Source organism: Octopus sinensis, linkage group LG17 (genome assembly GCF_006345805.1).
Source record: "Octopus sinensis linkage group LG17, ASM634580v1, whole genome shotgun sequence".
In the NCBI taxonomy this organism is placed as follows: Eukaryota; Metazoa; Mollusca; class Cephalopoda; order Octopoda; family Octopodidae; genus Octopus; species Octopus sinensis.
In genome coordinates, this window is record NC_043013.1 from 39,276,999 (window position 1) to 39,304,177 (window position 27,179).

At 41.9% G+C, this 27,179-nt stretch overlaps 1 protein-coding gene across 1 annotated transcript in view; it reads right to left on the bottom strand.

The window, feature by feature from the left end:
- The window catches only part of LOC118766661, a 27,677-nt gene continuing 498 nt past the window's right edge, over positions 1-27,179 (bottom strand). Inside the window, exons 2-6 of the mRNA XM_036510211.1 lie at positions 23,312-23,341; positions 18,026-18,283; positions 15,522-15,749; positions 4,338-4,430; positions 1-652 (exon numbers count right to left, since the gene is read on the bottom strand). Of these exons, the coding sequence (XP_036366104.1) occupies positions 456-652; positions 4,338-4,430; positions 15,522-15,749; positions 18,026-18,283; positions 23,312-23,341 (806 nt within the window). The 3' untranslated portion in view covers positions 1-455. The remainder of the gene's footprint in view (positions 653-4,337; positions 4,431-15,521; positions 15,750-18,025; positions 18,284-23,311; positions 23,342-27,179) is intronic.

The window sequence follows — 27,179 nt, forward strand, 5'->3', positions numbered from 1 at the left end:
AAATTTTATTTAACAATAAGACAATTCTAGTATCACGACAAATTGTTTTGTAACTGAAAAATTTATATTATTACAAGGAGGTGCTACAGCATGGCCGCAGTCAGATGACTAGATCAAGTAAAAGAATAAAAGAATAAAAGCATATATAAGACAAAATTTTAATTTTGAAATTTACGTGTTGGGATGTTGAGTATGTCCTCAGTAGTATACCGATAAAGCAGGTTCAGTGCTAAGCAGGATGTGTTGAAACGAAATAGAAAAGTTTGAGTTATGACTAGGAAAAAAGTAGTAAAATATTACAAGTATGCTTTAAGGAATACATTCAGTAACGTATATAAGGACGAAACCATTCGGTGAGGGAACATAGCTTTAGTTTTCTGCTCACACCTAAGATGCAAAATATTGGCGACAACGTCACTTGGTAAACAGTATATTTTGAAGAAATCTCTTGGATTTCAGAAAAAAGTTTTAAAAGAACACTTGTTATTTATATATATGAAGCCAATACATTTTGAAATTAAATCACAAGAAGCCGCACAGGAAATTCTGCTATGGATTCGATCGGTTGAGCTCTTTAACGGTCTTGTAAAGGTGTTTGTGTCTATTTTTTTTGTGTATCTTGAGGCTTGTATCCCACCATTTTTGTTTAACTCTGTGAATATGAAAAGAAATGGAAGTTAATATTCAATAATATTTTTGTATCTTTGATGGTATATGAATTTGTGTGTGGGCATATTCATGTATGTATGTATATGTTTTGTATGGATTAGTAAATAATTAATTCTATACCTTCAGCTCAATAACATATAAAAATATGTAAAATATAAAACTCGTTTTAAGCGTTACAGACAAACACAACTCTTGCTTGATGGTTCTGGAGGAACGAACTTTTCTAGCCCCTCACAAATCGGTGAGATTAATACTATATGATGTTTCTCTTAAACAGCTTCGAATAAAGATATGAACAAGAATGGAATTCCAGAGAGAGAATAGAATGTCCTAGAAATGAACGTCGTAGGAATGAATGCTCTAGGAGTCATTAGAGTGGAACCTGGTTAGTGAATACAACAAGGTGATGGGAAGGGGAGGAACTTGTGAGGCTAAAATTTCTGAGTAGAAATGGTGTGTGTCCAGCCAGCTTCAAGCAGTAACGACCATTGTAATAGCGGTGGAAGGAACAGAGAGAAGACTACAACTGTGAGTGATTTTATGTCATTAGTCGAATGGATCTTTTCTTGATGTGTGCATCTGTGGCACCGTCCCAGGTGTGAGAGCAATGTTCAGTTGTAGGCCTCAACTGAACTTTGTAGAATATAGATAACTGCTGGGAGATGATGTCTCTTTTGGTTCTGCAGAGAAGGGCAAGTCATTAGGATGCGATCTTACCTCTGTTAAAGACTTGCTCTCTCCCAGATTGATCCTTGATGGTATTGAGACCCAAACAAATTAGAGCGGTTTTGAATAGGCTAACTGCGTTTTGCTCATGATTAAGACAACAAGACACGCTGGTGTGTCCTTGATATGAGAAGCGTTTGTGATTTCTTGATGTTGAAAGAGACAAGATTAGCATATCCCCACTGAAGGGTGTTTTTGGAGTTCTCTTTCAAAGTGTTAACATGTATGTAGCGTGAAGTGTCTAGTTCGTGAATAAATAGAGCAGAATCAGTGAGGGTTATGAAGGAATAAAGAGTAGTGTCATCTGGTAAATATAAGCGTTGATGGATGTGCTGGGAAGTAAATCGTGAATATATAGAAGAAAGTGTATGGAGAACAAAACCTAACACTGAGATACGCCGGGGTTGATGAAGAAAAGATAATGCTCCGTCAATACAAGTATCAATGTGCGATCTGACAGGAAGTTACTGATTTAAGAGATAAGATTATATTAGACATATTAGAATTAAGTGCTATCATACATTAGTTGCCAGGGTTAGGGTGGTTGAATGTTTTGAGATAAAATATGTAAGTTTATGCCTACACAGATATAAATGCTTATTCTTGAGCGTTGTTTGAGGATTATAAGAGAAACACCAACTAGGTGGGTGACTTTGATTCATTGAAGTAATTGAAAGGGCTTTCAGACTTGACGAATGTGCATTTAAATTGATGATCCTGGAGTGGTTGAAGCGGATAGAAGTGAAAGAGCTTTGCCAATTGTTTACAGTGTGAAACTGAGTGCAAAGTTAGAGATATTCTCTGCGAGACTACTAGCATACGAAATCATCTGTGTTGGGATATGAGGCAGGTAATGGATTCTGATAAGTTAATAGAAGGCATTATTAATAATAAAAGAACAAATGTATTAATTGATACATATAACTTTATATAAATAGTAGTATTCGGTATTCAATGTTGTTTTATAAAACAGTATTCCCATAAAATTAATCTATGCAAAGAGGTGTTTCCATGAAAAATTATTTCGTCGCGGTACTACTCGTTTACATATATACACATATACGTGTGTGTGTGTGTGTGTGTGTGTGTGTGGACGAGTATTGCTACAACGAAACCATTTTAACGGAAGCGTCTTTACATAGAATGATTATATATATGTGATGTGTTATCTTTTGTATTTTATATTTTTCTTCTTTCAGTCATGTTGGGGCACCACCTTGAAGGGTTTTAATCGAACAAATCAACCCAAGGAATAATTACCTTTTGAAGCCTAGCACTTATTCTATTGGACCCCTTTGCCGAACTGCTAGGTTACTGGGGCGTAAACACACTACCACTGGTTGTCGATGTTTGTGCGTCTGTATGTATCTGATGGTGGGCTGAAATTCATAGACTTACTATGAATGAGTGACGCTATATCTATCAAATTTTGCATGCATTAGTTTCAACCCATCTTATTAATAGTTTCATCATATCGTTCCAGGTAAACTGGTATTTGCCTGCTCAAAGAAGACTTCATAAGTAACTAGTAGCGACTTCTCTTAAAAATGAACAAATTTGGGCATCATGATGTTATGAAGTACCTGCAGAAAATGACTTTAACTCCCTAGAACATTCATGTAGACATGCTTGCTACATTAGAACATTACGCTCCAGCTTTCTCAACAGTGCAGCTGGATTCAGGAGGAGAAAGGAGAGTTTTGAAGATCATCGAATGTCTCGATGTCTTGCAACTGTCATTTCCGAGGTGATGGATGACAGGCAACTGACTATAAATCAAACAGCCAATGTTATTAGCTTATCCCGTGAGTGAGTTCAGAATATTCTGCACAATAAATTTGACAATAATGAAGGTTTCTTCTCGATAGGTGTCACGTTTTCTGACAGATCAGATGACGGGAAAATCAGATATTTTTTGAAGCAGATCTCGCAGGTTGTTTCTTTGAGGTTTTCTTAACTCAGGATGAGTGTGGGTCTCACCCCTTTCAGCCAGTGACAAAGAGAAAATCGATGCAGTGTAACCGCCTTCTCTTCACCTGGTCCAAAGAAAGCCAAGATCGTTTAATCTGCAGGGAATGTGATTGACTCAGATTTTTTTTAATGCAAAAGGCATTATATTTATTGACTTGAAAAGGACCACACCTTCAATGGAGAGTACTATGCCAACTTTCTGAGGCAGGAAACTAAACCTAAGGAAAATGGTCTTGCTTCATGATGACAATGTTCCAGCACACATCTCTTTGATGTGAATGGCTGTTTTGTGTGACAATGGCTTTGAACTGCTTGATCACGTCCCTATTCGCCTAATTTGGTCGCATCTGACTACCATCTGTTCCCCAACATGAAGAAGAACACTTGACTGGAAACCGCATTGACGATGACTTTTTTTTAACCAACAGGATAAAAGCTTCTTCCCAAATGGAATCCAAGCAATACCATACCGTCTTTCACATACTCCATCCTCTGTGAAGAGGATGTTTGCATTTACTCGCAACTACTTGGAGATTTGAAACAGTTAGTGGAAATTTGTTACCTGCTGCCAGGTCACATTCGTCTGGTAGTTGCGCCTATGATATTATTCTATAAAGCTATAGCATAGAAGGTCGGAGTTTAACCTGATTTTCCAAACCCTATAAAAGACTGAAATTACAACATGCTTCCACGGATGGAAAGTTGTTACCTCACACGGTTAGATTTCAAGCTATTGCTGTAACATAATTACACGAGAGTATTGTAAAATAAAGTGGGTTATTTTATTAATATCCAAGAACACGTTGCACCTCACCTCTGGATATCGAAACAAGGATCTTACGATTTTGATTGCAACCCCTTAATCATTAAACCATGCACTTTTGATATTGCGTTATGAAATAAATAAACAAATATTCAATCCAAAAGAAATAAATAAAATATGGTAATCGCTGTGAAAATAAATATATTACCGTTTTTAAAGTAAATCATACGTAAATTTCTCAAAGTGCAGCCTTTAGGTGACGGAACATCATCTAGATTACGCTTCATTTCGAACTTGTAGGCTAAACGAAAAGCACGAAATACATATATTTACTCATATCGTTACACAAACATTTGTATGTATACAAACCATATATCTATTTCTTTACTACCCACAAGGGGCTAAACACAGAGAGGACAAACAAGGACAGACAAACGGATTAAGTCGATTATATCGACCCCAGTGCGTAACTGGTACTTATTTAATCAACCCCGAAAGGATGAAAGGCAAATTCGACCTCGGCGGTATTTGAACTCAGAACGTAACGGCTACAAACCATATATCCTGATATGTATTCCTTCAGTCCAATGAATTTACATTATTTCGTTGAGTTACTGGATTCAGTCAATGTATTTTCTGTTTATAGTTATTGTCTTTGTTAGATTATTTTTTAGATTATTTTTCTATGTAGATTTCAAACTGTCAAAAATTATAGAATTAATATGGTATTTTTTGTTTTATCTTTATATATAAAAGTGAAGTTGTGAGAGTGTCTGTCTCCTACGATTTGGATTCCTAACTACTCCCACATTTTGCGGTGCAGTTTAACCAAAACCGGGTATCTTATAGTCGTGATTCATATCGAACCCTTCTGGGTATTAGCGCGCGTCTACGATGAGTCTACGGTTTTAAAAAGAATTTACCATCATTTTTTCCCATTTTAATGCATTTTTCGCTATTATATAAGGGAAGTCTAAAAATGTCTACAATGAGTCAAAAAAAATTACCATAATTTTTTTTCCATTTTTAATGCATTTTTCTTTGCTATTTTTTGGCTATAACTCTCTAAAAATGCTTATATAGTTATTTCCCTTACAAACCCGAGCAACGCCGGGCGATACTGCTAGTTATTTATAAAGTAAATTAAGTTATTCAATGACGTCGCTATTTGTTGAATGAATGTCTTAAGTTGAATTTGATTTGGATGTTTATTTTTGTTAGCGATTATTTGTAGCTAAAATGTTTTCAGATGTTCTGTTGGAATTTCACCAATATCGATTACCTTGATAATGCCGGCATATATTTTCGAAGATATTATTAATTTTGATAATATTGTTTATACCTATATACATGTGTATCTGTATGCTCGTGCATGTTTGTGTGTGTTCGTGTTTATGCATATGTGAGTATATGTGTGTGTGTTTCTGTGTGTATGTATATGTGAATGTAATTTCAGTAATTGTTAGATTTTTAAGGTGGGATCTAAAAAATAAAGATTATTATTTTCTTCATACATATAATTTGTCGTTGTTCCGCTGAGGTCGACTTTGCCTTTCATCCTTTCGGGGTCAACAAATTAATTACCATTTGCGTACTGGGGACGAATTAATCGACAGGCCCCCACCTACCAAAAATTTCGGGCCTTGTGCATAGAGTAGAAAACATTTGTCGTTGTTAAATACTCTGAATTTTTTAAAAGCCTACAAAACGATTCTTAGATTTACATGTTATGCATCAGAATTTACCTGGGATTCCTATTCTACTTACATTTACAGGTAACTGATTGTTGGAAATTTAAGCTTATTTCTTTATACCGAGTTCTAAATTGATATCTGACAAGAATTTTAATCCCATTTTTTCCTTATATATATATATATATATATATATATATATATATATATATATATATACATACATATGAGAGGGAACCACTATGTGGATGCCCTTATGCTAGAAGTAGATCCGCTATGGTCTTATTTGGTTACTTGCCGAATTTATTTCTTGAGAACATTTCTTAGTGGTAAGACCATAGCGGATCTACTTCTAGCGTAAGGGCATCCACATAGTGGTTCCCTCCCATATGTATATAATGCAATTTTACTGAACCTTCAGTTTTTTATATGCTAGACCACTGCTGTCAAATTGATGTAAATTTAATTAATATCAAATTTCTCACCCTCATTTTAAATATATATATATATATATATATATATATATATATAATATTATTAGTGAATTGAAGAAATGGAGTTGAACGAAGATTGAACAGAAATCGTTTTATTGCATTCTACACGTGTTTCGAAAGGCACAATTTACCAAATTCCGATTGAATAATGAGACCATATTGTGTCTTTCTCTTCAGGAACAAATAGGAAATCCGTTGGAAAAAACAAAAACAGAACAGAGGCGGAGCAAAACAAATCGAACGAGGCTCCTAAGAGCCCATGGCCAAACTTATATGAAAATAGCCCTTGGTAATAAATTCTGAAAAAGCTTTTAAGAGAAATATGATTAACCATTGCAAGGGGAATTACTCCTGGGAGATGAATGGTGTTTTGTTTTTGACGACGGGGGGGTTTCTTTGACAAGGCATGATTAGACGAACACACGCACACATAAAATATTTTTTTCTGCCGCCCGACGGATTTTACAGCAGTGACCATTGTGTAGAGCTGTTTACCAACTGACGGCCGCGCGATCAAACGCACACACGTACACATAAAATATTTTCTACCCCCTGACGGATTTCTCAGCAGTGACCAGAGTGTAGCGCTTCTTACCAACTTGCGGCCGTACATATATAGAACAGTACACACACACATGTCTCTAAGTAGAATTTGCCTCGCCCCATATAATACACCTAATATTCTTTAAATAGTCAGAACTTTAGTCTCGGTCACAAAGAACATCTACGCACCCCGTGCCCTCACCCACCGGAATGACCGCTGCCTGACCCGTTAAAATCTTCAACGCACCCACCACCCGTTTTCAACATACATTGATAAACAGTTTGGCCATGGGCTCTTAGGAGCCTCGTTCGATTTGTTTTGCTCCGCCTCCGTTCTGTTTTTGTTTTTTCCAACGGATTTCCTATTTGTTCCTGAAGAGAAAGACACAATATGGTCTCATTATTCAATCGGAATTTGGTAAATTGTGCCTTTCGAAACACGTGTAGAATGCAATAAAACGATTTCTGTTCAATCTTCATTCAACTCCATTTCTTCAATTCACTAATAATATTAAAATTCAATTATCCGCACGGTTGCAACACCATATGGTTGTACCTCCAACCGTGCTGTCTTCTGCTGTGATTTTTGCTACCAAGGTATCGGTTAAACTTTTGATTAATCTGCAACAAGATTATTCATCTTTCTATTTCACAATATATATATATATATATATATATATATATATACGTTTACGTTTATGAATTCGTTTTGCAAGATTCTTGATGTGCTAAAACAAATATTGTTGTATTTGGGGATGGTCCTGTTGCTAATTTAGCCAATGAAAGCACATGCACTATTTATACGGTGTTCGCAGCGAAAGAACTCTGACCGAAGTATAATTAATATCAAATAAAGCTAATACAATGAAGACCGAATAAATAGTGCGTATGTTTTCATTGGCTAAATTGGCAACATGGCCATCCCCAAAATACAACAATATATATATATATATATATATATATATATATATATTTTTAATCCAAACGGGAAACAAAAAAAACAACAACAATGGAACAATTACAGTATTATTATTAATAGGCGCTCAGGAAAAGGAAGCAGGGAGGTATGACGTTTCGAGCGGAGCTCTTCGTCGGAAACATAAAGAAGGAGAGAGAGGAAAGAAAGATCCCAGAGCGGGCAACAGGGAAAGAGAAAAAAGACGACTGGTGTTTACGAGTTGCACATGGTGAAAGGCGGATGTTTACGAAAACAGAGCAAAGTGGGTTTTTAAAGGCAAAAGAGTGGAGACAAGGTTGGTAACGCAACAGATGTGTGTGTATGTGTGAGTGTGTGCGTGTGCGTGTGTGTATGTGTGTGTGTGAGGCGAGATGAAAAAAACAAAAAATATATATGTGTGTGTTAGTGTGTGCGTCTGTGTGTAGGCGAGTGTGTGAGGTAGGGGCAGACAGTGGTCAGCTTAGCAGACAAAGGTCAGTAGTAAGAAAGAAGAAGGAGGAAGGGAGGGAGGGGAAGGGGTGGGGGCGTATGTAGCGTGCCAGCGTGTGTTGAGTAGTAGTGTGTGTGTGTGTCCAGTGTCGTGGTGGTATAAATGGCGAGTAGATTGAATGTGTGTAAGAGTAATGTATATATTTAAGCAATGTGTGTATATGTGTGCGCGTGTGTGTAACGAAAAAGGGGGGGGGGTTAAGGAAAAAGGACTCCAGCTGAGGGGAAGATGGAAGAGTGGTCCCGCGGAGGCGGGCGTGGGAAAACCCAACGACACGCGACGGTCCCAGGAACGGGCGGGAGGTCCTGTCGGTTCCAAGAGCGAGGTGCCTGCGGAGCGTATGCGTACGCGAACCGGCGCAAGCGCGTGCGCGAGCCTGCGAGTATGTGCGTAAGTATGTATGTGTGTGGATGTGTGAGTGTGTCTGTGTGTATGTCCGGGTGGCAGTGTGTCCGATGAATGTATGTGAGTATGTGTGTATGTATGTGTGTGCATAGATGTATGTCCGTGTGTGTGTGTGTGTGTGTGTATGTGTGTGAGTGTGTATGTATGTACGTGTGGGTGTGGGGAAGTGTGTGTATGTGCATGTGTGTGCGCGTACATACAGGTGTGTGAGTGAGTGTGTGTGTGTGTATGTATGTGTGAGTGTGTATGTGTGTGTAGGATGCATGTATGTGTATGGGTGTATGTATGCGTGTGTGTATGTATGTATGTGTACGTGCGTGTGTGTGTGTGTATGCGTGTAGGTGTGCGCGTGTGCATGCATGCATGCATGCATGTGCGTATGTGTGTGTGTGTGCATGTGTGTGGGTATATATGTATGTGCGTATATGTGTGTGTGTGTGTGCGTACATGTGTGTGTGTGTGTATGCATGTGTGTGTATGTAGGTGTGTAGGCGTGTGTGTATAGGTGTATGTATGTAAGTATGTATGGGTGTGTCCGTGTATGTGTGTGTATGTATGTGTGTGTATGTAGGTGTGTGGGCGTGTGTATATGTGTGTGTATGTAGGTGTGTGGGCGTGTGTATATAGGTGTATGTGTAATGTCTGGGTGTGTCCGTGCATGTTTGTGTGTGTGTGTGTGTATGCATGTGTATGTAGGTGTGTGTGTACGTGTGTAATGTATGTGTGTATGCGTGTGTATGCGTGCGTGTGTGTATGTAGGTGCGTGTGTATGTGTGTGGGAGTGTAGGTGTGTGTGTGCGTGTGCGTGTGCGTGTTTATGTTGGTGTGTGCGTATGTGAGTGTGAGTGTATGGGTGTTTGTCATGCATGTGTGTGCGCGTGCAGGTGAGTGTGTGCGCGTGCAGGTGAGTGTGTGTGTAAGTATGTGTGTGTGTATGTTTGTGTGAGTGTGTATGTGTGTATGTCTGTGTGTATGTATGTGCGTATAGGAGTATGTGGGTATGTGTGTGTGTATGTATATGGGTGTATGTATGTATGTGTGTGTGTGTGCATGTGTATAAGTATATGTGTGTGTGCGTATGTGTGTATATGTGTATGTGTGTGTGTTTATGTATGTGTGTATGTATGTGTGTAGGCGTGTGTGTGTAGATGTATGTATGTATGGGTGTGTGTCCGTGTGTGTTTGTGTGTGTGTGTAGGTAGATGTGTGTGTCTGAGTGAGGGTATGGCTGTGTAGGTGTGTGTGTGTATGAATGTAAGTGTGTGTGTGTATACAAGTGTAATGTATGTATGTAGGTGTGTGTGTGTGTGTATGTGTACGTGTGCGTGTGTATGTGTGTGTGTGTATGCGTGTGAGTGTGAGTGTATGGGTGTATGTCTGTGTGTGTGTATGTCTGAAGTAGGTATGTATGTGTATGTATGTATGTGTGTGTGTGTGTGCAGGTATGTGTGTGTATGTGTGTGTGTGAGTAGGTGTGCGTGTATGTATGTGGGTAGGGATGCATGCGAGTGTGTGTGTATGTATGCATACATACGCACGCGCACATCCGAAGCAAGCCCACACACACGAAGCGCGCCCACGCACACAACGCACAAGCAGTACAACGCAAGCCCAAGGGGCCCCCAAGCCCCCAGCGCGCGCCAAGGCGCGCGAGCGCAAAGGCCCTCGAACGCCCCGCTACGCGGGAACCGAGGATCCATCAGCCAAAACCGGAAAGCAGAAAAGAGGGGGGGCTGCCTGGATGCAAAAAGGTGTATGTGTGTGTGCATTCAGTGTAAGGGTGTGCATGTGTAGGTATGTATGTATGTATGTGCCTACATGTATGTTGCATGTGTGTGTGTGATGTACGTGCGGTGTGTGTGTGTGAGTGTGTGTGTTGTATGTATGTGTATGTATGTGTGTGTGTATGTGTGTATGTATGTCTGTGTGTGTGTGTGTGTGTGTAAGTATGTATGTGTGTGCGTATGTATGTATGTGTGTGTGTATGTGCATGTTGGTTTGTATGTTAGTGTGTGTTAGTATGTCTGTAAGTGTGTGTGATTAAATGTGTGAATGTATGTACGTAGATGGGTCTACGTATGTGTGTGTGTGAACAGGCGTGTGGGAGGTAGGTGGGTGGGTGGGTGTGTGTGGGTGGTGTGTCCACAAAAAAAAAAAAAAAAAAAACCGGATCTCAAGAGGAGGGGGCTGTGTTAAGTCCGTGTGGGGTGGTAGTTTGTAGGGTGAAGATGTAGCGTTGCTCCAAGTGGAGCCTGGAAAGTGGGCGACCATGGTGGGGGGACGAGACCAAACACTGAGATGTCATCTAGGGAATGGCCGGCCGAGCGGAAGTGGGTGTGCGACGGAGAAAGAGAGTGTAGGCGAACGTCCCTCAAGTGTTCAGTGAAACGGTCGGACAACCGGCGTCCCGTCTGTCCTACATACAGCATCCCGCATAGGTTGCATTTAATGCAGTAAATAAGGCCAGACGAGGTGCACGTAAAAGAGTGCCTAATGCGTACAGTGTGCAGGTTGGAGCCGGTGACAGCGGTGGTGTTGGTGATGAAGGGGCAAGTGTTGCAACGGGATCTAGAGCAAGGGAATGATCCGTGTGGGGCTGAGGGGGAAGGAGAGAGGGTGCTGTGGACCAGGAGGTCACGCAGATTGCGGGCTCGTTTGAAAGAGGACAGGGGTGGTTAGGGAAAATGGGGCGGGTGGTGGGATCAAGCTGGAGGCGACGGAAGGCACGTAGTATCTTGCGACGAAGGGGTAGGGTAGAGGGGTGAAAAGGAGGGGGAAGGGGGTGCGGTTGGGGGTGGGCGGGGGGAAGGAGACAGGGCGGTAGTGCGGTCGATGCGACGGGCGCGGGTGAGGGCATCAGAGAGGAGTATGGGTGGGTAACCTCGGAGTCTGAACATGCGGGCCAGGTATTGAGATTGGGTCTCGAAATCCTGGTCGCGGCTGCACAAACGTCGGAGGCGGAGGAACTGGGAGTAGGGGATGGCTCGTTTGGTGTGGAAGGGGTGGGAGGAAGAGAAGTTGAGATAGAGGTGGGAATCCGTAGGTTTAAAAAAGGCGGTGGTGGTGAGAGAGCTGGAGGGGTGATCGATGCGGAGAGAGATGTCAAGGAAGTTGACAGAGGTGTTGGAGATGGTGGAGGTGAATTGAAGAGAGGGGTGAAAGTTGGAAAAAAGAGATGAATTGGCAGAGAAGTTCACGGGAAAGGGAGGTGGCACCTACGCAGTCGTCGATATAGCGACCGTATAGTTCGGGGGTCGGCCCAGAGAACTGGGAGAACACTTGGGCCTCAATGTAGCCAAGAAAGAGATTGGCGAAATTGGGGCCCATCCTAGTTCCCATCGCGACCCCGGACACCTGTTGGTACGTTCCCCGGCGAACGTGAAGCAATTGAGGGTGAGGACGAGCTCAGCCAACCGGAGAAGGGTGGGGGTGCTGGGGGTGGGGTCGGGACGACGGTCGAGGAAGTGTTGGAGGGCTAGGAGACCGTCATTGTGGGGAATCACTGTGTACAGGGATTTTACATCTAAAGTGAAGAGGAGGTGTGAGGGGCTGGAAGGGAAGGAAAAGGAATTGAAGAGACGGAGGGCGTGGTTGGTGTCGTGTATGTGGGATGGGAGGGCTGCGACTAAGGGGGACAGGATGCGGTCGAGGTATAGGGAGATGAGTTCAGTGGGGCAATTACAGGCAGAGACTATGGGACGGCCAGGATTAGAGGGTTTATGGATCTTGGGAAGGAAGTAGATGGTGGAGGTGCGGGGTGTGCGGACGATGAGGTTGGTGGCGGTGAGGGGGAGAGCGGAGGAGGAGATGAGGTCGTGGATGGTGGAGGACACTCGCTGTTGGTAGGAGGAGGTGGGATCGGAGGGGAGGAGGCGATAGAAGAGTGGATTTTGAAGCTGGTTGAGCGCTTCCTCCCTGTATAGGTCCGCGCGCCACACTACCACTGCCCCGCCTTTGTCCGCCGGTTTGATGACAATGTCATCACGACGGCGGAGGTGGCGAAGGGCAATGGATTCGGCCCGAGTGAGGTTGGCTCGGCGGGGTCTTGGTTCAAAGTTGAAACGGTGGACCAAAGCGTTGCAGTCATGTACAAACGAATCTAGGCTACTGAAAAGGCCTGGGGGCGGCGTCCAGATGGATGGACGACGCCCCAGCTCCAAAAGGCAATCCTGATTGTTGTGACGCTGCGGGGACGCGTGGTAGTATGCGCGAAGTTTGAGGCGGCGCAGGAACAGGTTGACGTCCGCCCGAGTCTCGAACTCATCACAGTGGCGCGTGAGTGGCGTGAAGCGGAGACCCTTACTGAGGAGGGAGCGCTCAGCGGCGGAGAGGGGGAGGTGGGGGGTATAGTGACAACAGCGCGAGAAGCGGGGTGGTGGGAGGAGACTAGGGGCAGGCGGAGGGGGTGCAGGGGTGTGAAGGGAGGGTAGGGGTGGTTGGGTGAAGATGGGTTAGGCGCAGGAAGGTCACGGTGGGGGTGTGTGTGGGTCCGTGGAAGGGTGGGTAGGTGCGAAGGAGGGGGGGACAGTGGGGGAGGATGGGAAGGGGGTGAGGGGTTGAGGAGGAGGTGGAGTTTTTTTGTTTTTTGTGTGTGTGAGGTGGTTGTAGAGTTGGTGGTTGAGATTAAGAATGAAGCGGAGGATAGGTTGGGTGAAGAGTGGAGGGCAGAGGGCGGAGAGAAGGAGGTAGGCCTGGGGAAGTTGATGGTCGAGGGAGTCAAGGAGGGGGCGGGTGGAGCGGATGGTGGCGCGCGCGGAGGAGGGAGCGGGAGTACGAGCGAGGGTGGGTTCGATGAAGGGGGAGGAATAGGGGGTAGCGTGGAACTTCAAGAGGAACCCGCGGGGTGTGACATGATGGCGGAGGCACCGGCTAAGAAAGGAAGAGATGACTCGAGTGGCGGGTTTTCTTAAAAAGCAAGCGGGAAAGTTTTTAGCAGGTGCGGAACATTGTGGGGGGAAGAACAACGCGAGTAGCGGCTGAGGAGGGATTGAAGGTGTTGGACGAACGAGTGCAAGTCAGGCATGATGAGAAGTGGTGGCAAACAGGTAAAGGTGGGTGGTGGCGAAAAGGTAAAAGGAGAGACAACAGGAAAACAACGAAAGAAGAAAACGGTGTGAAGACGGTTTGAAAACAATAAAAAAAGTTGAAAAAAGTTGAAAAAAGTCAGGAAAGAGATTTGAGAGTCAACGGACAGATTAGGTAATGATTTTCAATCACGGTAATGGTGGTACTCCGGAAGAAGGTTGCGGGTGATCCGTAGGTCAGGAAGAATGGTAACAATAATCCGTAGGTGCAAAAAATCCGGGAGTTGGTATCCAAGGTACAAGGGGTCCGTGTAGGCGCGCAGTGGTATAATTTTAATCCAAACGGGAACACAAAAAAACAACAACAATGGAACAATTACAGTATTATTATTAATAGGCGCTCAGGAAAAGGAAGCAGGGAGGTATGACGTTTCGAGCGGAGCTCTTCGTCGGAAACATAAAGAAGGAAGAGAGAGGAAAGAAAGATCCCAGAGCGGGCAACAGGGAAAGAGAAAAAAGACGACTGGTGTTTACGAGTTGCACATGGTGAAAGGCGGATGTTTACGAAAACAGAGCAAAGTGGGTTTTTAAAGGCAAAAGAGTGGAGACAAGGTTGGTAACGCAACAGATGTGTGTGTATGTGTGAGTGTGTGCGTGTGCGTGTGTGTATGTGTGTGTGTGAGGCGAGATGAAAAAACAAAAAAATATATATGTGTGTGTTAGTGTGTGCGTCTGTGTGTAGGCGTGTGAGGTAGGGCGAGACAGTGGTCAGCTTAGCAGACAAAGGTCAGTAGTAAGAAAAAGAAGGAAGGAGGAAGGGAGGGAGGGGAAGGGGTGGGGGCGTATGTAGCGTGCCAGCGTGTGTTGAGTAGTAGTGTGTGTGTGTCCAGTGTCGTGGTGGTATAAATGGCGAGTAGATTGAATGTGTGTAAGAGTAATGTATATATTTAAGCAATGTGTGTATATGTGTGCGCGTGTGTGTAACGAAAAAGGGGGGGGGGTTAAGGAAAAAGGACTCCAGCTGAGGGGAAGATGGAAGAGTGGTCCCGCGGAGGCGGGCGTGGGAAAACCCAACGACACGCGACGGTCCAGGAACGGGCGAGAGGTCCTGTCGGTTCCAAGAGCGAGGTGCCTGCGGAGCGTATGCGTACGCGAACCGGCGCAAGCGCGTGCGCGAGCCTGCGAGTATGTGCGTAAGTATGTATGTGTGTGGATGTGTGAGTGTGTCTGTGTGTATGTCCGGGTGGCAGTGTGTCCGATGAATGTATGTGAGTATGTGTGTATGTATACATACATACATACATACATACATACATATATACATACAGACAGACAGACATACATACATACACACACACACACACACACACACACACACACACATATATATATATATATATATTTGTATTGATCTTGATATACAATAGGTACCAGGTTTACAAGGAATAAGTGCATGGGTCGTTTTCTTCGCCTAAAAAGCGGTGCTCCAGCAGAGCCACAGTCAAAGACTGAAATAAGTAAAAGAATAAGAGTAAAAGAATAAAAGAATACATACATATCTACATATACACGAAAGTATTCTGTACGAAGGGTTTTCTAGATTACAGTTTCACTCACAACCCATTGGAAGACCGAAGTCTATAATTGAACCCACTTGTCAGAGGTGTTTCTCAGTTACTGTGAAGTGAAACCCCAACCAAACACAGCTATACATATAATGTCGAATTTTGCTATATAGTGTATTCAACATATATCACAGAAGATGAGTTAAACAAATACCAACTCACATTTTATGAATTCAATGTGTTGCCAATCATTTTCGGTCATGATAACTGTGGCATTCTGAGATGTATAATTACTCAGATAGTATAAGTTTGATTTGGGGTTGTAGCTGAAAGCCTTACACCAATTCGATTCATAGCACCACTTTAGATTGTCAAATAATGATCTACCGTGTTCAGGTGGATATGCATGTACCTTGAACTTGGCTCCATAAATAACGCTGACTGGACACTCTGTGAATGTTATAAAAAATATAACTGTTAGTTAAATGAGAACAATAAGTTACTGTAAAGTATTGTAACAAAGATGGTATGTTGCTAAACCTTATCACAAACACAACCATATCTCCAGATGTTTCAAGATGTCTGACTCACCTCACCGTCCCAAAATATTATGTAATTCTTATCTTCAAGATAACAATATATGAAACAATTGGTATCGCTTAGATTCGGTTCTCTTATATGTCATTTGGCTGACGATCAGGAGTCATCAATTCAGCCGGATAGGCAGAAAGCAGAACAAGATAGCATATCCTGTTCGGAAAATCATACAAATCATTAAAACAACGCAAAACACATACACACACTTGAAAACCCAATCTCCACAGGAAATCGGAGATTTTCGAGGGAATCTCAACAGAAGAATTCTTGGCGATTTACTGTTGGAAACACCCCCAAGCCAACAGGAAGGACGGGAAATGCACCCCTCCAGACAAAGCTAAGTTTTCCTTTTCTTTTCTCTTCTTTGTTCGACAACATGATCGAGTACAGGATAGGCGAGGCGAATATGCGTGGCCTGGGGGTCATCACGAAAGTGGGGTCACCTGCTCAACTACCTCATGGAACTGAATGTGGACGTGGTAGCCATCAGTGAAACCAGAATTTCATACTCACGGGATTTCCGACCTATATTCGGTGACTATTAGGTGTAAGCTTCTCCAAGTCGTCCAGGAAACTCTGGATCTTACAATATGGACTATCATCCTGGATCCGGAAGGTAAATCGGTGGTACTCGACGTGACAGACAGCGAAAGACATACTTTCAGGATAGCTACCGTATATGCCCCGACAGAGACAGGACGACCAGATTTCTTCAGACGTCAGGAAACGTTCCACTCTTCAGTGTTAGAGGGGGAGTGGGGGGGAATGGAATATTAGATGTAAGGTGGGACTGGTGTAGGTTTAGCAGATAGGAGAGGAGGGTGCTAAAGCCTCGCAAACCTGCTCAGATGATTCTAACTGTCTGACAGGTATCAATTGGATTTCCCGGATGTGCCAGTTTCGCGCCGGTAAAACCGTATCGGGTCATCCAGATCGTATCTAGACAGGTTATTCTGTAGAGTGGCAGATAAGGATAGCATAGGTTATTCACAGTTTAAAGTAATCGACTACAGTTTAAAGTAGTCGTGATCTGTACATTCTACTTATATAGGTTTCATAAATACGGACTCGGTTACTGGAAGCTGAACACGTCGTTACCGGCGCGTAAAGATTTCAGTGTTCGGATTAGTGAACTAGTTTAGACGGCGTTGACGCGGGAAATAATCAACAATAAATGATGGTTCGCTTAGAAAAGGCCGATTAGAATAGAATCGATAAGTTTTAGCCAAGGACCTTGGGCGTCGAAGAAGATCAGCCAGTCACTCTTTTCCGGAGAACTTTCGGGCGAGGACCAATGGATAATTTCCAGAAAATCTCTAGCCTGGCAGTACTACCGGGTAGCCTTGCCTGTTCGAGATTAATTTTACAGGCACGGAAATACCATCAGCCAGCTATGTCCGAGATGCGCGCAGGACGACGAGATGGCCCTGCATATACTCGTCCAGTACTGGAGTATTGCTGACCTCTGGGTATATGTCCCAGACCTGCGGTCGCGTGTGGAACGGATCCGGCTATCAACTGAATTCACTATGAAGGTCGCACCGCCGCCTTCCTTTAACCAGGAATGTAAAGCTGTTTTTATATACCTGGTGGCCACGGCGAAGGAAATTGTGTGATGGGCGGTATTGAAGTGGCTGAAGACAAACGCTTTTCTCTTTGGCCAATCCCCGACGAACTTCTTCAAGTTTCGTTTAAAATCGAAACTAAGGGTAGAGAGGGAAGTGTTATTTTCTAGTCAATTTGCTAACAGGTGGATAAAAGTGGCGAAAATGCCCCAAAATTCGTGGTACCCATAGTCTTTATTGGGTTTTTCCATGAGCAGCCCTCGAGCCTTCCCTTCCTATTGAGGATTACACATTGTTGGTCTCCTTTTTAAAAAAAATTTACAGTTTTATTAGTCTTGTTTACACGCAAAACCCTCACAACTATACATACTCATGCATACACACACACACATTCTTTTTGTTTTGTCCTGTACTGTCCATAATGTTTTTCATTTAAACCCTTGTGGTTAATATAGAAATTATTATTATTATTATTATTATTATTATTATTATTATTATTATTATTATTAGTAGTAGTAGTAGTAGTAGTAGTAGTAGTAGTAGTAGTAGCAGTAGTATACTTACCGTTTTTACTTGTATCTCTGAATTCATAGTAGTCAGCAGTTGAGTTTATCAGTAATCTATATAACTTTGTCGTTTCGCGATGAAGTTCACACATATCTTCGTAGTGGTTAAATACGAATGAATTACATTTAACTTCATTGTAACACATATTTGCACACTTTACGCTATCGTACGCCTCTGAAATCTGGAAGTAATCTCCATCAATTGTGGCATTGGTAACTTTAAAAAATTCACTTCGATAATCAGGTGACTCCCCTTCTTTATAAGAAATATAATTGAATGAAAAATACAATACATGAAGGTGAAAAAATACTGCTAAGATAGAAATTCAATAATCAAACTTGAAAGAATAAGTTATCTTTTTCACAAACAGTGACAAATTGTACAATCGGTTAGAATCAAGGTGGGTGGAAAGAGCCAGAGAGGCCCAAATACAAAAAAGCTTTAGGTTCTGTCTAATCTAAAGGAATAAATACAAAGAAGCAGGGCCAATGGAATGGTGGACGTTCGATTCCACATCGAAGAAGAAGCCTAGCAGTAGAAAGAAATAGAGTAGAGTCGGATAGTCAAGCGGTTAGACGAGAATTTTAAAAAGGTATCTCCACCGACGTGCTCACAGCGAGATACAGACGACTTATATAGATAGGTTTCATTGACAGGGACCTGGTTACTGGACGCTGAACACGTCGTTGCTGGTGCGTAAGGATTCCAGTGATCGAATTAGTGAACTTGTTTAGAGAGCGTTGATGCGGGAAATAATTAACAATAAATGGTGGTTCGCCTAGAAAAGGCCGATTAGAATAGAATCGATAAGGTTTAGCAAAGGACTACCAATAGTATGAAACACAGTAGAGACAGATAGTCAAGAAGTTAGACGAGACTTTTAGAAAAGGCATCCCGATAGACGTGCATTCAGCGAGGTTTGCACTCGGCCAATTCTTCAACGTGAAAGACGAAGGTTGCATTGCCAGAGCTGGAGCACGAACACTTAGACAAGAAGGGATAAACGCCGTGCAATAGGCCCAAGTGGCAGAGGCATGACGTGGAATTAAATCCACGATCCCATCGTTGTCGCATCACAAAGGGCAAATGATATAGCTGATCCAAGACAGATGAGTGCGTCTTTTCAGTGGCTCTACGCTCAAATGTTCGGGAGCAGAGATCAGCCACGTTTTTTACATTGACGGGCTACCATGGGTCTCGGTGACGAAAGCGGGGTGCTGCAAAAGGCCGATAACAGCCTTTTAAAGACGAGAAGCAATGGCTAGCTGCACGAGGGGTAAGTCTCGTGGTTTGGATGGTCTGCCCTACGAGCTTTACTCTTACATGCCAGACTTGTAGGGTGACCACCTAGCAAACGTTTACTACAATTGGCAACAAAATTGGAGAATTCCCAGTTTTGTAAGTCGAGGAACCGTGGCGTTGGTGAGAAATGACCCGAATAAGGGCGATTGTATCAACAACTTTAGGCCCATAAATCTGCTGAATGCAGAATTCAAAGTTATGGTCAAGGTATTAGCTAGGTTTTTGCTTGTCATCAGGGATCTGGTAGTGGAAGCACATAGATGTGCCATCTCGAGAAGATCCATCTATGACAACTTGCACCTCATTCAATACATAATTGAAAAACTGGCTGAAGAACTTATCACGGGTGGGGCCCTGATCAATTTAGATGAATCTAAAGCTTTCGATAGTGTTGGCCATCTATACTTGGCGGCTGCTTTCGGGCCTGTATTCAGGGGCTGGATCACTGCAATGCAGAGCGACATCTGCTCCGTGGTCAGAGTGAAAGGTCACCTCTCAGAGCCGTTTAGCATCATGTGCTTGGTCCGGTAAGGTTGCCCGATCTCGTCTATCTTGTACGTACTGACACCCGAGCCACTACTATAGGTGTTGAGAGGCATCCCACATGACCTAGGATGTGGCTGATGCGTGTCGGTATATGCTGACGACGTCACCGTAGTGGTGTCGGAACATAAACACAGAAATGATCAGCACCGACCTCATGGACTACGAGGCAGTTTCAGGAGCGGCAATTAACCAGGAAAAATTAGTAGGCTTGCGGATCGGAACCTGGAGAAGCACGTTCATGTCATCCATCTGAGCGATGGATGGACAGGTCGGTCAAATTGATCGGGGTCTGGGAGGAGGTAACGAGCAAGGTGACTACTCTCAGTCAGAAACGTGCCAAGAGAAAGCTATCCCTTAAAGGTCGACCAGAGGTGGCTAAGTCGTATATTGCATCCGTATATATTGTCCTGGCCACCGTCTGATTAAGTTGGAGCATATACTCTTCTGCTTCTTGTGCAAGGAACGCGTTCCGATGGTCAGGCGGTCTATCTGCTGTCAGCACCCGCTGCGTGGTGGATTGAGCATGCCGTGGGTCATGATGTGCAGACATGCACTGACGCTACGATATTTCCAATGCTTCCTTGACGGTGAACGGGTATGGTCGCCGTTCGACAGACACGTATATCTGCAGCTAGTTTCGTTAACGGAGATGCAGTCCTGGGTAAAACAGAGTCCGAGGAGGAGCTTTTCGAAAGTGGAATGTCTTCAAGCGCTCTCAGCCTCAGCCAATCGGACAGTGCGATAGGTGGAACGACCACTTTAGATTTTTATAAAGGACTAGCTTAAGGTGACACGCTCTACTTTCTGTTGCTTCCTTTCTGTTTCTTATTGCCACATTCTCCTTCTCTGTTTCTCTCTTCTTTTTCTCTCACTTTTGCACTCTCTTACTCTTCCTTTCTCTCGGACTCTCCCTCGATTTCTCTTACTCTCTATCTTTCTCCATCTATCTCTCTCCCATTTATAAAAAACAAAAGATCTTGAGTAAGTTGAGAAAGAAAATATTTTGAAAGATCAATCATAAATATCAGGCAGTGACAACGGAAAGCACACTTGCCTTTTGTACGTGCCACTATTTGAGCAATTAAAAATTAGGAAAAAAAAGAAGAATTTTTATGTTAAATTTAGTACTTATATTGGGAATTTTTCGACGATTGACCATGCAAATGAAAGCTCTAAACACGGGCTACATGCAGCTGTAAATTTCTTTCAGAAAAAAATGAAAACTGTAAACAATAAAAAATAAAAGGCAAGAATACGTAAAAATGAGAAATTATTTTCAACTTCAAAAATCTTGCCTTAATTTTGAAAATTTCGAACCCATTTTCCGCGCTTAAATTACAAATCTGCTTCCACTTTACCATGTTGAAAATTTGATTGAAATCGGGCAAAAGGTGTCCAATCTAGACCCACCAGTGTCCCCCCAAATCAATAAAATCCCAGTTTTTACAGCAAAGCAACCACTGTAGCGCCCCAAAACGTCTCCCAATCAATTTCTCACTTCAAGTTACCCCCTACTGTAAATTCTAATCCCCTTCCAGCCCCATTTAAACCCCTTTTTACATAAAAATCCAGTTTGTATCAACGTTCGCCTTTTTCATTTTTTACATTAGATTAGATGCCAATCGCGCCAATCTGGAGGGGCTTAGAGCCCCCTCGAATCGATACAAAATCACACTTCTCACCATAGCAACTGCATCTTTCCCGATGGCGAATTTTAACCTACTCAACTCTCTGCCTCATCATGCCTTCTATGCCTGTGCCAATTTTCAGCTCGATCCGACCCCTGATCTGGCCGCCAACCTCTGTGTGTGTGTGTGTGTGTGTGTGTGTGTGTGTGTGTGTGTGTGTGTGTGTGTGTGTGTGTGTGTGTGTGTGTGTGTGTGTGTGTCAGTGTGTCTGCGTGTGTGTATCATATCACAGCCTGACAACCATTGCTAGTTTGTTTACGCATCCGAAACTTACCGGTTCAGTCATAGATACCGTTAGAATAAGTGTTAGGCATAATAATGTATGTACTGGGGTCGACTTCTTTCATTAAATCCGTCAACACGGCACCTCCAAATGCCGTAAGTCAACGACTGAAGCAAGTAAAATTCGAAAGGTATTAAGCCTAACCTTAATCGAACAGGCGTATGATCAAAATCGTTGCAGCCGTGACAGTTCTTCTTTCACTCTTTTTATTTTTCTCTTTATCAGTATGTGAGAGACAAAAATAGATTCAAATATTTGAAGAGATATAGGACAGTGAATTCAGAGAGAAGATCAAGAGAGATAAATATCCTCGATGAAGGATAGAAAAATACTGTTTAATTTTAACCAGTAGAGGGAGGTGTTCAGAGAGCAACAGAAGCAACACAAGTATTTAGAATGAAGGAGAGACATTCAACAAATTTAAGTGAAACTTATGGCTGGATATATCCAGATAAGAGTGAGGAGTGACAAAGGAAGTAGTACCGATGTATGCGAATACACTGCCTTTCATAGTCTGAATAAAGGGTGTGATCAGGGCAAAATATATACGATACCAATACGAGATCGTGTGGTATTTCTCAAAGCGCTAACACCAGAGGGCTGCTTGAGTGGAATAAATGTCTCCTTTACTAAGTGACGGTTCTTAGAAATCTCAACTAGAAACCAAGGTTATTCATAGATTTGTTAACATCGTTTGATTGAAGAGACGTGTCATCTACAAATCCTTACCTGATGGCACTTCCCACCCCAATTCTCTTTTGTTCTTCTCATATATCTATTGTTCCTCAAAGGGTTTTGCTGAACAGACACGGAAGAACAACTTACGAAAGCCAGTGTGTGTTCAGGTTCAACGAGATCATCACAGACATGGTTTTTGTTTCTGGGCAGGTCCAAGAGAATTGCTGGAAGCAAAATAAAGGGTGGTATCTAACATTTATTGACCTGACTAAAGGATTCAACAGAGCGAGTCGGAAGAGATTGCAGCATATCGTGGAGTGACTCGGCTGTACCACAAAGGTGCTGAAAATGGTCAGCCAGTTGTACGAAGACCAGCGTTGGGAAATCAGATTCAGTAATTTTCCGATCAGCAACGGAGTGAAGCAGGTTTGCGTTATGGCACCAGCTCTTTTCACCAGCTTCTTCAGTATGATGTGCATGCAGTCCACAGATTTTGCGGACGAGGGCGGAGTCTATGTCAGATACCATTTGACGAGAGCCTGTTTAATCTCTGATGACTACATGCCCATATGAGGACCCTGGAAGAAATTATCGAAGACCTCCTCTTTGCCGACTGTGCTGCACAATTGTAGGTGTCTCATATCAGCTATGCTGTCTCCTCCTTTGAAAACACCACAACATACACAGATAGACGCGCGCACACACGTACACACAAACACACACACACACACATACAATTACGTATTTGTAGAAAGAAAAGCAGGTTTAATATATGTATTTACATACCTAGTCCACATGCCAAGAAAAGACATAATGCTGGAATTAGAAAAGAAAAAAAAATTATAAATTCCGATATTGTTTATTTATTTCTTTTTTACGAGGAAAGACAGCGTCTATTGTCTTCTTGACGCGTCTGAAACGCTTGGGCAGAAAAAGCGATGTTTTTCTCATTGCACAAACCTGCCCAAAATGCTTGCAACAAAGGGGACACTGCTAAAGAAATGGAAGAACCAATTGGTGAAAATAAACCGGTTGACAGTGTATGTCTTCCCTCCACGAAAAATGAATTAATCACCTGTCAGATTTGTACATACATTTCATCTAACTAAAATTCATTGTAAGGGTTTGTTTGACTCGAGGCTGTTGAATAATTACCATGTATACAATGCCAAACAGCTGACTCGAACCAGACAACATATTTGTGAATCGAAGTTTGGAATCACACAACCCTATGGAAACCACCTAATCAAACAAGCTATTACATTAGTATTAAAGCACTAATTCTAGAAACAACAACGACAGCAGTCTGGCCACTATGCAACCAACAACCTACTGTACTAGCAAAACACCATTTCATTTAAAGGTTGATACAAATGCGAGAATTTAAAGTCGATACAAATGTGAGAATTCATAATTTCTGGTAATTTCTCATGGCAGTCTCATATATAGCACAGCAAAACTTGCATGAAAAAGACTAGGCCTCCGCTTTAGTAACATAATATATGAACAGTTGCTGACTATCTACAAAGTACTAGTCCGATACACATTAGGGTGTTACTCACAGATCTAGTGTTCCTGATACAATACTTATTAATATCCTTGTCAGAACATCACAGGGAAGTATCATGAAATTGTTTGGTAAAATATGCTTTACAAAACACACATCAATCATAATTTCACAGTATAACGTTTCTTCATTCTCTCCCACTGCCCGAAATATAACAGCATGTTCCACTGAAAATTGCAGGCTGATGATTTCGCTGCAACAATCCAAAGTACCGTCTCTCTTTCATTTTGTTATTTCTATTGTGTTTCCCCATTCGAATTCTGTACTAAAATCATTTTACCCACTGGAATTTGTAGGTAATCCACATTCTTCTTGCAGACATTATTACACAGAAATCTGAAAGTTGAATTTTAACAGTATAAATTGCCATTAGTTTGGTATAGCGTAAAAATATAAAGGATACGCTCACTCTGCCAACGTAAAAACTAAAAACTTGCACTATATAATCTAGATGCAAATGTATCACTGCCATAGTATTGCATTATCTACATTTAAGGCAACAACAACAAACAATTGTAGGGTTCTGAAGCTACTACAACAGCCTTTTAACATTCATACTTATATGTATCCTCCGTGTCGCATACATAAAACGATTTGAATAAATCAATTCCGAAAGTGCTAACACAGGAGATCCCATATCTACTGCTAATTATACCCTCACACACACACACACACACACACACACACACCACACACACACACACACACACACACACACACACATATATATATATATACACACACACATATAAACTTATGTATTTTTCTATCTATCTATCTATCTATCTATCTATCTATCTATCTATCTATCTATCTATCTATCTATCTATCTATCTATCTATCTATCTATCTATCTATGTATACATGGTGCGTAATATATTTTGAGGACAGATATATGTTTATAAAAAAACAGATATATAATAATAGACAATAGCATTATTTATCAAAAAATGTTATGAGGATAAAAAATGAAGCTTTTCTATAATGTTATTCAATAAAGCCACCTTCGGCTTCAACAACTGCTTCTGTATGATATCTAAATCCTCTACATGCTTGAATTATGTGGTCCTGGTTCATTTTGGACATTACTCTGACTATGGAAGCTTTCAAAGAATCTTTGGAGTTATGGACGTGTTCATTGACCTCTTTCTCAACAACGCTCCACATGTAATAGCCCAATGGATTGAGATCTGGGGTATTAGGAGGCCAAATTTTCGGGGTTAAGTGTTTATGGAAATTTTCAGCAGTCCATTCCTGTGTTACTAGAGCTATGTGTGATAGTGCAGAGTCTTACTGAAACACATATGGCATTTTATTGCATACACTGTCTCTCCAGGGCTTAACAATTGTTTCCAGGGCTTCGGTATAGGCGGCAAAGTTAACCCCTAAAACCATGACAGTTGCAGGAAATTTTGTATGTATAATACTTGGAACTTCAGTAGGGTGTGCACATAAACATCTGTCATTTCTTCTGTTAACTTTTTGATCTTGGTCGAAGTTTTTCTCGTTTGAGGAAAAATCAAATCAAATCTTCTGCTGGATTTTTCATTTTCTTTAAGAGCCTTTTAGATCTGATGTAGTGATTTTCTTTTGCTTTTTCTGAGAAATTGACCTTTCCTCATCATATAAGACTTATGTCTGATGTCTTCGTGGATAACATTTTTGACTGTTCAATCTGAAACATGGAGACCTTTTGCAATGAACCTCACGGACTTTCTGGGATTGTAATCAATGGTATGTTGAACTTGGTGGATAAATTCAAGTGTTCTGATTATTTCAGAGTGTTTAGAATGCTTTTTATGCTTTGATACTGGTGATACGGCTCCATTTTCAGTCTCTAGTTCCTTGCAAATTTTGTAGACGAAGTATCTGGTAACATTTAAACTGTTCAGCCTTTATAACCACAATAGCAACATGACTCCTTGTTTCTTGAGTATATATACACACACACACACACACACACACCACACACACACACACACACACACACATACACACACACACACACACACACACACACACCACACACACACACACACACACACATATATATATTCGAAGCATTAAAAAAGCGTTTAATTTGTCGTTCAATCATCAAAAATATCGGCCACATTTCCCTAAAATCACAAACTACTGTCACAAGAATTGGAAGAAAACATTAACTCATATACTCCTAGTTGTACTTTGTTAAAAAGTGTTTGGTTGATTTATCTCTCAACTCAAGAATGAGCCGGGATTAAACAACAAACAAGTAATCTAAAATACTTTTAATTCACGCACACCTGACTCAAACACATGCATAGTATTTTCCCCTATTTCCTATTTTGTAATTACACATCTTTAATATCCACTGATGGAATATTCGTACACAACCCCGGCTACCAGACAGGCAATGTCAATTTCGTTTTTATATTTAGTTACGCCAATTTCTTACGGCCTTCTGAACCAACGAATTCCATGGCATCATCTTGGAAGCGCACCAGTTCCAAGCATCATTCCTAACTGCGCCATACTACCAGTGTCACTAGCATTTATGATTCCCTGTATTCCTAAAATAATAGAACAATGGGAAGAGTCTTGAGTGATAAAATATCTATATATATAAAACTGTAGTTGTTTGAGTGTCTGTCTCCTACGATTTAGATTCCTAACTCCTCCCACATTTTGCGGTGCAGTTTAACCAAATTCGGATATCTTATAGTCGTGATTAATATCGAGCCCGTCTGAGTATTAGCGCGCGTCTACGATGAGTCTACGATTTTAAAAATAATTTAACATAATTTTTTATTCCATTTTAATGCATAATGTTTCGTGTGTCGATGGCGGCGGAGTTGGCGTCCATGGTCACACCTGCACCTGTGTTTGCTTCTCCCCCTTCTTCCCTCCCTCGTGAAGCTGTGGGGAAGGGAGTTTAAGGAAATCAACGTCGTAATGCGTTGTCAAGGAGACCAGCGTTCTTTTAGAACAACGACTTCATGGCTTGAAGACACCAAAACAGAAATGGCTAAGAAAGCCCGAATTGGCATCTATAAGGGAAGTAACTCTCTAAAAATGCTTATATAGTTATTTCCCTTACAAATCCGAGCA